The sequence below is a fragment of the Crocuta crocuta genome, unplaced genomic scaffold (assembly GCF_008692635.1).
Source record: "Crocuta crocuta isolate KB4526 unplaced genomic scaffold, BGI_CrCroc_1.0 scaffold70, whole genome shotgun sequence".
Taxonomy (NCBI): Eukaryota; Metazoa; Chordata; class Mammalia; order Carnivora; family Hyaenidae; genus Crocuta; species Crocuta crocuta.
The window spans coordinates 16,801,720-16,813,954 of NW_027528417.1; the positions used below are offsets into that span (position 1 = coordinate 16,801,720).

At 37.3% G+C, this 12,235-nt stretch overlaps 1 protein-coding gene across 1 annotated transcript in view; it reads right to left on the minus strand.

Annotated features, from left to right (window-relative positions):
* VPS8 (VPS8 subunit of CORVET complex) overlaps nucleotides 1-12,235 on the minus strand; it is a 259,051-nt gene that overhangs the window by 171,567 nt on the left and 75,249 nt on the right. Inside the window, exons 21-22 of the mRNA XM_077754439.1 lie at nucleotides 9,406-9,452; nucleotides 1,423-1,645 (exon numbers count right to left, since the gene is read on the minus strand). Coding sequence (XP_077610565.1) covers nucleotides 1,423-1,645; nucleotides 9,406-9,452 — 270 coding nt within the window. The remainder of the gene's footprint in view (nucleotides 1-1,422; nucleotides 1,646-9,405; nucleotides 9,453-12,235) is intronic.

A 12,235-nucleotide genomic window follows, 5' to 3' on the forward strand; every position in this document is an offset into this window, starting at 1 on the left:
CTAAAATGTAAGCCTCCGAGAGGATAAGCACTGTCAGCTCTAGGGTCCACTGAAGCATCCTTGGAACCTGACAATCAGTGCCCCTTGAATTAATAACAAATGAGTAAGTAAAATGTGGAAAATAGGACTTGATATAGTGAATATGGAGGGCATAGCTGACTCCACTGAAAGCAAGGTTGAAGACTTATTAGTATGTGGGAAAAATGGAAGTACAATCTAGATGACACTTTCAAGACATCCGGCTGTGACTAGGAAGAGTGACATGGGGCAGTAACCTACAGGGAAGAAGGAAAGACGGCTTGGTATGAAGACAGGAAAACTGAAGAGGTTTTTTTTAATTGTTATTTTAACATAAAAAACACTAGAGCATATTTACATAGTGTTTAGGGAAAGCTAAAAATATTGGGAAGACAAGAAATGAGAAATTTCTTACACTGATGACGGGCAAATCAAACTAGATTGATAACATGCTCTCAAATCACTTTTAACTATTATCCGACATGAAGACTCTGCCAAATTACCCATACAACACAAAGGCATACATAAAAGAGGATCTGGCTTTACTTTGCAAACTCACAGCCTTTCATAAAGAGCTTCCAAGAAGAAAACAATAACCATTTCTGCAAGCCCTTCATTTCTGTGTGATTTTACACCTTTTAAAAAAGTACTTTTGGCCAAAGATCTTTAAGTCCTCATATTTTAGCTCAATAGGTTTATTTACTTATTAGCACCTTGCACCTTTGCAGAAGCAGCATGCTCATTACTGGGACTAATACGGAACTGAAGAGTTAAGAGTGAAATGTCTAAGGCCAAAATATATATATAAAGCTCCTCAATTTCGGACTGAAAACTTACTTAGAGACCTCAGATATTCTTGGGGGTAGATTATCAAACAATGGGCTGGCTGATCAAGCTAAGACATCCTGTAATTTGCTTCTTATACTGTGTTCTGCATTTCAAAACTCAATGTATTTAAGTTATCAACTCTGGACATATAAAGTAGCTTCTGAAAAAGGGCAGAATACTCTTAGAAGTAAAAATATTCTATTATTTGCATGTAAGTACTCATAGTTGAAATTCACTTGCAGGATGAAAAATGTACTAGTGAATAAACAGATGAAGAAGGATCAGTCAGTAAGCATTTATTGAGCAACTACCAAATGTAAACTTTATGCTAAGTGCTCCGGGGGATGTCAAAGAAATAGAAGACTACTGGCTTGCAAGAGTTCATAATCTAACTTTCATTAAACAACCTTCCTAAGAAATATTGACAAAGACAAGTTTAAGAGACACCTTAGCAAAAGTGTTCAGTAAACAACTGGGGTTGATAGAAGGCACAGTGAGGCCCAGTCAGTCAGGTAAGTATAATCAATAGAGGAATGTTGTTTATTCCATGTATTAGTAAATTTTCTATAAACTCACCTGCTGAATATCTAGGCTGGTGATATCCATATGTACAATAAGAGCTTCCACATTTTCCATTAACTTTTTATCTTGGAAATGAACAATCAAGTCTTTCATTACCTGGGGGGTCATCCCCACCAATTTGTCACTTAAAATATAAGGCTCAAGGCACTCCAAAAACACTCCTTTAGCCACTGAATTCTCACTTAATTTGTCATACATCTGGCTAAATAAAAGATCCCTGTAAAAGAAAGAGAAAAAAAAAATACTTTCAGAAATATTCTGAGCATCCATTAAATTCAGTCTGCTAATTATATCTCGTTTTCCTATTTCAACAAAGTTTAACAAACAAGCTTAACAAAAACAGTAACAATACTTGCATAGAACTGTGTACTGTGAAAAACATTTTATATATATACTGTCTCAATCAATTATCCCAACACTTTTACAACCAAGAAAAGCTGAATAAGTTAAATTATTTGTCACATAGCCAACAAGCGATAGAGTCCGAACTTGAACTCGGCCTTCTGACCTAAAACCTACGTTAAGTCTGTTACGGCATACTGCTTCTTAAAGACCCTGGTGATATGGCAGTGGGTAGTAAAATGAACACAATCAAGTAGGAAAAAATATGAAAAAGGACTCTTCCTATAGGTGCCTGGCTGGTTCGGTCTGCAGAGCATGCAACTCTTCATCCTAGGGTCATGAGTTTGAGCCCCATGTTGGGTGTAAAAATTACTCCAAAAAAATAAATAAAATAGAAAGGACTACTCCTAATTTATCCTTTCCTCTTTCCTGGTATCTAAATATTCCCAGCTCATGTGCAAAGCAATATGTTTCTTGATCTAGTTCTTAGCCCTTGCTTCCCAAAGGGTTGAGGCAGGGATTATTGATGGGAAAGGAAGATGAAAATATTCACTATTCCAAAAATATATCTGGAATCTATTTTACTGCAGAAACAAAATTTTTTCATTAATCTAAATGCCACCACACTCAATAATTATGTTTTATTTATTTCCTATTTCTTCTGCAAGTAGTCCATGAATAATTTTAGAGTTATACTCATCATAGATATAATTCCAAATTCTTTCATGCAACATTATATACCAAGCACCATTCTATGATGCTACTTACCCTTAAATTTACCGTTTTGTCTAACTCAACAATGTTTCAACATGCTGAAACATTAGTATTTACTTAAGTATTACTGTACTGTTGGATATCACTTACTTCCAGTATTTTTTTTAAATAGTTTATTGTCAAGTTGGTTTACATATAACACTCAGTGCTCATCCCAAGTGCCCTCCTCCATGCCCATCACCCCCCTTCCCCACCGCCCACTATAAGCCTTCAGTTTGTTCTCAGCATTCAAGAGTCTCTCATGGTTTGCCTCCCTCCCTCTCCCCCACTATTTTTCCCCTTCTTCTCCTCCATGGTCCTCCGTTAAGTTCCTCCTAATCCTCCTATACGTGCAAATATATGGTATCTGTCCTTCTCTGCCTGACTTATTTCACTCAGCATAACACCCTCAAGGTCCATCCATGTTGCTACACATGGCCAGATCAAGAAGATGCGGTTTAACTTACTTCCAGTATTTTACTATCATGAATGATGCCACAATGAACATCTACATATATAGTCTTTCCCATCTGGGGGATTTAATTCCTTAATCATTCTACTTCTAGAAATTTATCTTAAATCAAAAGATATGAAAAATCTGAGGTGTGGGGGTATAACTCAGTGGTAGAGCATTTGACTGCAAAAGTTCTTGTGGCCTTTAAAATATATTACTAAATCATCCTCAAAAAGCATCATAGCACCAATTTACACTGTCACCAGCAATGTAGAATTCTACACTTTCACCAGACTACTGTGTTTGGTTCTCCTTCCAGATAATTTAATATGTATAAATTAAACAATATTGCTGTCTTTAACTCTTTGATTACTGGCAAAATTAAATGTTTTCCATGTTCCCATTCATACACTGTATTGCCTTGTTTTCATTTACCTGGTTCACTCATTTCCTTTTTTTGTTTAAGAACTGTGCTAATTCTATTTATCTCTTAAGACTATTTTTTACTGAATGTAAAATCAAATGTTTTTACAAATGTTATTTCTTTATATGTGTGTCATGTCACTTGTGAAAAGTGGTAGCTGGTTCATCTGCAGGTGTGGTCTTTCATGACGAGTTCCACAAAAAGGCCAAGGAAGATTCTGGAGAGAGTAGGAGAGGGCCTTTGCCTCATCTGAAGTCTTGGAAGAGGGCAAGTGGTAAGAGAACTGGCTACAAATGCACCAGAACCACATACCACTTTTCAATAAACAGTATCTGCAATGTCCTGGGAGAGAAATCCACATCCATTTTTTTTCTCATATCCACAAATGTAATATTTATAACAATTTTCCCCTCTGCTTCATATTTTTCATGTTAGTTTCATGTTAATCAATAGTCCATCATATTTTTGTGATTACCAATTACTAACCAGGTAAAAGACAGGGAAATTAATGAAACTTTAATGTTACAAAGAGTTACAAAGTAAATCTAATGAACATAAAGAAAATGCCATATTTGCTAGGCCTTCCACTCTGTGAAGCATGGTTTAAAAAAAAAAAAAAACATGCTAGGGAAGACAATTATATATTTTGGTTCAACACCGAAAGCCCTGGAGAGGAAAATTAAATAGTGGAAAATTCAGTAAACAGAGCATAAAAGGTGACAAACAGCAGCATGTAATGCTGGTGAGATTAATGGCAAAACCATATGTTTCTTTCGTAACCAGTCAGGGGCTATAAATAAAGAAGCAAGAAAAATAAAACTCAGCAACTCCTAATGCTATCTCTACATTTAAAATAAAAATAAAACAAAATTCAAAGACATGTTCTCATCATTTTGGAAGAATATTTATTAGAGCTTCAGGGAAGAATGAAGAAAGAAAAGCATATACCAAAAAAAGTGTTTAGCTCTTGTGTTTCTTTCTATATTTAGGAATTATACTCCAGGGTGCTAACTTTGTTACCTGGAAGTCCTAACTGTAAAACTGTTTATCACCTCAAACTTAGCCGCCCTGTAGCCAGTAGAACACAAAATCCATTCTGAATAATAGAGAACCAAAGAGGTCTTCTTTCTTTGTAATTTCACTTAACGTAATACTCTAAAGACATTATTTGGGGTTTACCATTCATAACTTCAAACTGATTAAGAAAATGGCCAAATTCAGTTCAACTTTGCAATTTAAAAAAGGAGAACTCAGCTTTGATTTTAAGTACAAACTCAGACTATCAGAAATGGAGCGAGAGCATCATCAATCCTTAACACTTGCCAGTCTTTACTACATATATAACCAGAGCCAAATAAACATATCCCCACCACATTAAAGTAGGACTTAAATCCAAAGTTGATTTGGGCTGCTCTCTTTAATTGTAAAAGTAATGGCACAGTTCAAATGAGCTTTAAGAAATTATGTTCAAAATGTTCTATGTTCTGACACAAGGATCACAGTTTGTAAAGATTTCCTTTAAAACGGCATGGGTTAATTGTGGTGACGGTTGCATAACTCGGTGAATGTACTACAACCTACAGAACTGTACACTTTAAAAAGGGTGAATCTTCTGGTATGGATTATAGTTCAATATAGCTGTAATAAAATAAAAAAGGTTGTTCCCCTAGCTTTGATGCTTAAAATTTTAACGTGCAGTTGTCAGGAAAATAATATCTAAAACATCTAGTTCCTCAACCATCTTTAATAATTAAGATCTTTCTCTTCTCAAACAGTAATACTGATGTTGAACAAGACTAAACAAACACCCTGGCTACCAAAAGACCACATCAGATTCACTTTAGAGTTAACAGACATATTTTTGGTTCAGATTTATATAATTCAAGTCATCTGAATAATGACTTCTTTTTGGATATATAGTGATATAAGCTCAGAGTGGTCAAGATCATCTACATGCAGCACCTGTTTGGTTTTGTCTTATAATGCCTTTACTGAGACATAATTCACATAAAACAACATAGAATCTATTTTTATTATTTTTAATGTTTATTTATTTTGAGATTCTGAGGGACAGAGCATAAGTGAGTAAGAGAAAGAGAGCACATGAGGTGAGGAGGGACAGAGAAAGAGAGTGAGAGAGGGAATCCAAAGCAGGCTTTGTGCTGTCAGCACAAAGCCCGATGTGGGGCTCAAGCTCACAGCTGATGAGATCATGACCTAAGCCGATATCAAGACTCTGACACCTGGGGTGCCTGGGTGGCTCAGTCAGTTAAGCGTCCGACTTTGGCTCAGGTCATGATCTCACAGTGCGTGGGTTTGAGCCCCGCGTCAGGCTCTGTGCTGACAGCTAGCTCAGAGCCTGGAGCCTGTTGCAGATTCTGTATCTCCCTCTCTCTCTGACCCTCCCCTGTTCATGCTGTCTGTCTCTCTCTCAGAAATAAATATAACATTAAAAAATTTTAAAAAAGACTCAGACACTTAACCAACTGAGCCACAGAGGTGCCCTCCCATAGCACTTATTTTTTTTAATAAAGAGTTCATTGTCAAGTTGGTTTCCAATGACACCCAGTGCTCATCCCAACAAGTGCCCTCCTCCATGTCCATCACGCCCCCTTACCCCAACACCCATCATTCCTCAGTTTGTTCTCAACATTCAAGATTCTCTCTTGGTTTGCCTCTCTCACTATCCCCCAACTATTNTGGCGGCAGGCGCGCCACCACTCTGAAGTCCAGCCCGCCAGGAGCCAGCACAAAGGAGCAGTCTGCGCGCTCAGCGCCCCCGGGACCAGCTGGCGCGAGGGGACCTGGCATGCAGGTATTTGGCAATTTGGCAAGTACGGTCTTTCTATGCCCCGAGTGGAGGTTTTTCTTCTCCGAGCGGAGGTTTTTCTGTTTCGGACTCTCTCTTTTTCCCCTCTCACTCCCCGTGAGGGCAGAGGGGGATCGCCTCCGACGCTGGAGTCTCAGATCCCGGCCCGATTTTATCTTCCCCCGTTCGCACTCACATTAGAAAGCTTTCTCAGTGGATTCTGTGTCCTTTTTCTCCCAGTCTCTCAGGTTTTGTAAGGTTTCCAATGGCTTCAGATTTTTCCGTGTGATGTATGGGCGGGAGCGCAAGTACGGAGTTCCTTACTTCTCCGCCATCTTGCCGCCTCCAACCACATCTTCTTGATCCATTCGTCCGTTGATGGACACTTAAGCTCTTTCCATGTTTTGGCTATTGTTGAGAGTGCTGCTATGAACATTGGGGTCTATGTGCCCCTATGCATCAGCACTCCTGTATCCCTTGGGTAAATTCCTAGCAGTGCTATTGCTGGGTCATAGGGGAGTTCTATTGTTAATTTTTTGAGGAACCTCCACACTGTTTTCCAGAGGGGCTGCACCAGTTTACATTCCCACCAACAGTGTAGGAGGGCCACAGCACCTATTATTAAATGATTATAGTTCAAGTAAACTCTGGACCTATTTTCAAAATAAATTATGGCTCCTGCTGTATAAGCAAAATTACAAATCATTAAAGGTCCTACAAAAAGCCTTGAGATGTATCTATTGTCTAATACTAAAAAGAAAATATACACTGCCAAACTGAAAGGAAATTGTGAAAGAAATCAAATTACAGGGGCGCCTGGGTCGCTCAGTCAGTTAAGCATTGGGGTCTCTTGATTTCAGCTCAGTCATAATCTCTCAGAGTTCATGAGTTCAAGCCCTGCATAGAGCTCTGTGCTGACAATGTAGAGCCGCCACCTCAAAAGGATTTTACACTATAAAAGAATTCTTAGGATTCTCTCTCCCCTCCCTCTCTCTCTCTGCTGTTACCTGCTTGCTCTCTCTCAAAATAAATAAACTTAAAAGAAACAGAATTGTTTAATAAAAAAGAAATCAAATTATGAAAATAAAAGTACAAGTCTTCAGAAACAGAATTTCCTGTCACTCCTGATTTTAAAAAATTACAAAAAGATGATAAAGCCAAATTTTAACCAAAAAAGATGTCTGTAACATTTTGGTCGGTATGTCCCATAGAGAAAAAGTGTAGTTGCCGCCACCATAAAAGGATTTTACACTATAAAAGAATTCTTAAGTATGAATGGGAACATACATATACACCAGTTCAATTAATATTACTGCTGGGTAGGAATGGGTTTCTATGAATTACGATACTCAAGTAACAGTGATCTTAGGGTATTGGTCATAGTACTCAGTTAAAATCAATTCAGAATATGTGCTGTGTCTATGATTTGACTCACATAAGAAATAGTATGTGAAAAAGGACTAACTATGAAAACAATGTGCTCCATCAAAGGACATTAATATGAAAAGCTTCTGGGGGCCAGACTGAATGTCTGAGTGAGAACTCTAGAAGCGGAAGTGCTACATTATGTTTTGTAAAATTGTGTTTGTGTTATGCATAATCTAAGCATTCCTTAAAGCAATCTTAAGGTCACAGATACTGTGGAAATCTGGGAATATAAAGAGAAGAACTTACACAGAAATGGAACCAAATCCAACAAAGATGGCATAGAGGGAGGGTGCAGTTTAGGAAGAAACATTCATACTGGCACGAAGCTACGCACATCTTACAATTACTGCTTCAATTTATCCTAGGGAACTGTGCCCTTTTAGCCTGATTGTCTATGGCAACTCAAGGAAAAAACTATAAAAACCCTACCATTTGAGACTGATGACACTGACCTATTTAAAGTATACACACAACTTTTATACCTAATCTACCTTTAATCATAGCATGTTTGGAATGGAAGGAGACTGAAAGATGACCTAGACACAAAGAATCAAAGTTGATCAACTGGCCTATTTGACCCCATACACAGGATCTTTCTGGTGAAAAACAAAGCCGGTATGGTGAGAAGTAAGCAAGCATAAAAGCACACCATCTAGAACACAAAAGGGAACATTTGACCCAATGTCTAATATAACAGCCCCACACTTTTTTACACTTTTAGCTAATGGACAGCAAATTGTATAGTAATCACAGTTTTCTAAAAAGCTAAGAGCTGTGATATACTATTCAGGAGATGTACAAGTATTTCTGGCACTTAGACCTGAGGGAAACTTTTCCCATAGGCCCTCATAGAGGAGAAAATGTGTAACACAAAGCAACGTTTCAACAATATCCCAATCATGAACACAATGTATGTCACTGGATAATTACATACATATAACACTGTACAGCTAAAAAACTGGAATGAACTTAAGTGAACAGAAGCTATAGCTCTTCATGACTTAAAGGTCTGACCTAGCAAATAACTGCCCTCTTGATAACATTCACCGATACTTTCTAAAGCATGACACAGGCTACTTGAACATCAATCCACACGTCAGCTCAGGTTGTACAGGGGTTTAGAAGAAGCTGCACTGGGTCCTCACAGTTGTCCTCTACCACTCAGAAACAAACCTGTGGTTAAAAGCATGAACTCAGAAGCCAAACTGTCTGTACTGGAGTCCTATCTTCACTCCTCAAAAGAAGGGAGTTCGCTTTGGCAAATTATTTAATGGCTTTCTGCCTCTGCAACTGCCTATGTAAAATAAAGATGATGTTAATACCTACCTCACTATTATGAAAATTAGATAGTTTAACTATACTTATTTCTTTTCAACAGAAGACTCAACCAACACTCCAGAGGCACTCTGAGTTTTGGCCTGTTTTGGGTGGTATGTAATACTGTGTTTCAGTACTAGTTCATGATAGAGGATATATATAACAGACATGAATCATACACTGTAAAGATCTTTTAGTAGCACTGCCCTGTTGTTAGCCATGTGTGCCTCCGCTATCCGGCCACACAAACACACAGATGATACACCCACCACACCTATTTTGGAAATGTTAGTTTTACTGGTAAATGTACTGAAAATTGTTAAAGAATCAAATTTCTGTAAAGTTAACTAAAAAAATCCCAACTCATAGAATTCCTAACAGTAAATTACAATATAAGCAAGAGGCAATCTGGGTTCAAAATAATTGAATCTGTCATGTAAGTATACTTACTTTCGCTGTAGCAGCAGGCAGTAATCAACTATGACAGGCACCATGTCCTGAAGAGAAACCATAAAGAAAGCATCACAGCTCTGTCCCTTTGTCCCCTGGTTAGACGCAACACATACTCAAAGTGGTCTGCTTAAGACACTGGTAGATTGTTGGGAGAATATAACTTTTTACCACGCTTTATGCCATGTCTTAAAAATGTGAAGGCACTTTTACCCAGTAATTCTATCTGGAGATGTATCCTAAATACATTTAAGAAAGAAAAACTGTTTAATGCATTAAGGTATTCACTGCAGCCCTATAACAGAACCAACAGAAGAAAGAGGAAGAACTTGCAATTAAATGCACAATCAACATGGGAAAACAGTTAAGTAAATCTCCTTAAATAAAATATTAGGTAGATATTACAAATTTATAAAGAATTTACAATAACATAACAAATATTAGGTGACCAATATGTATTTACCTCACAACCTTATAAAGAACATTTGCAAAGGAAAAGAAAAAAAGACTACATCAAGTTGATAATAGAACAGAGTTGGTCCTGTCGGTGGCTCAGGTGATTAAGACTGTCCATATTTTGTCACAGCCCACCAAACTCTTTTAAGGTTGATTTAACTTCTCGGTTTCATAACATTTTGACTGCTTTCAATTCATCTTGTACAGACTTGTACAACTGAATGGCAACCCATGATTTTGGCCTTTTTCAAGAGAAACAGTCTGAGGGAGAAACAGAAGCTTATTATTACTGGTAACTGTCAAGTAACCAGGCATTAGATTTCAGAGGTACTCTTTCATTTTCTGCTGTCTGCAAGGAAATGGTTTCCTTTAAAAAGAAAGCCTAGGGGGCGCCTGGGTGGCTCAGTCAGTTGGGCATCCGACTTCAGCTCAGGTCATGATCTCACGGTTTGTGGGTTCGAGCCCTGCGTCAGTCTCTGTGCTGTCAGCTAGCTCAGAGCCTGGAGCCTGTTTCAGATTCTGTGTCTTCCTCTCTCTCTGACCCTCCCCTGCTCATGCTGTCTCTCTCCTCAGAAATAAAACATTAAAAATAAAAAATTTTTTTTTAAAAAGTCTAGGTTCTAGGCAGAAAGAATCCCACCAAGGAAGAAGGCACTATGTGAAGAAGAGAATACTATACACTAACACTTGTTTGACAGAACAAATAAGACCGAGGAACCCTTGTTATTTGAGAGAGGTATCAGAAGGGCTTACAACCCTAAAAGGATTTATGGGACTATACTTGACCCATCTATTCTGCTTCCTTTAGTCACCAATATTCCTTATAACAAGATTTAAAATCGTATTGAGATTCTTCAAAAACATGAACTAAAATAAAAAAAAGTGTTAAATCGTATTAAAATCATGTGAAAAGTGTTAACGCTATAGCAACTGTCAACCCTACATGAGAGTACAGTGGGCCAGATAATCTGGAGAGAAAAAAAAACTCCCTAGAAATGCTGGGGGAAAATTTCATAAACATTCCTTACAATACACAGCTGAGTTCCTAAGAAAGCGAGGGCAACACTCAAGAGTCTAAAAGTGAAAAGGGAACTGAAAATCAAAGCCACAAGCCCAAAGTTGTCACAGAGACTGTCTTACACATTTGTTGGTTTCATTAAGAGCTTGTGTTTTAATGCCAGAAAGCTTTCTCTAAAGATCTTCAAAGAAAGAATGCCAGAATTAAAGATTATATATAAAAACAATAAAAATGATACATGTTGAATTGATAGCCTTAAGTAAGTCTATAAATTGACATTTTTAGAACACTCCAATAGCATCAAAATATATAATTTTCTCAAGTACACAGAACATTTACTAAGATAGATGATGTATTTTAGGCCATAAAACAAGTTTCAAATTTAAAAAGATTCAAGTCATACGAAATATGTTCTCTGACCACAATAGAATCAGAAATTAACAAAATAAAGAATGATGAGATGACATCACTACAGATTTGCCAGATATAAAAAGGGTAATTAAAATGTCACGAGTAACTTTTTCCCAATAAGTTTGACAATTTAGATGAAATGGCCAAATTTCTTTAAAGATAGAAAATACCAACTCTCACTCAAGAAGAAATAGAAGAAATACATAACCTGCTAAAAAATCTGCATTTGTAGTTAAAATCTTCCTACAAAGAAAACTCAAGGCCTTGATACTCCTTTCAAGTTTTCATTTAAATTCTAGTTAAAATATAGTATAATACTGATTTCAGTAGAATTGAGTGATTCATCACTTACATGTAACACCGAGTGCTCATCACAACAAGTGCCCTCCTTAATACCCATCATCCATTTGGTCCATCTCCCACTCACCTTCCCTCTGGCAACCATCAGTTTATTCTCTATAGCTCAGAGTCTCTTATGGCCTGCCTCCTTCTTTTCTTTTCCCTTTCCCTATGAACTGTTTTGTTTCTCAAATTCCACATAGGGGTAAATCATATGGTATTTGTCTTCCTTTTATTTCACTTAGCATGCTGTGTAGCTCTATCCACACTGCTGTAAATCTTGTTGTTGGCAAGATTTCATTCTTTTTGATGACTGACTAATATCCTATTACACACACATATACACAGATACCACTTCCTTTTTTATCCATTCATTAGTTGGTGGATATTTTGGCTCCTTCCATAGTTTGACTATTGTTGATAACACTGCTATAAATATGGAGGTGCATGTGACCCTTGGAAGTATTTTTGTATCCTTTGGTTAAATACCTAGTAGTGAACATAAATGTCCTTATAAAAAAAGGTAATACATCATAACCATGTGACTTTCTCCCAGGTATGCCACGTTGGTTTAACATCCAAAAACCAATCAACATAATTCACCAT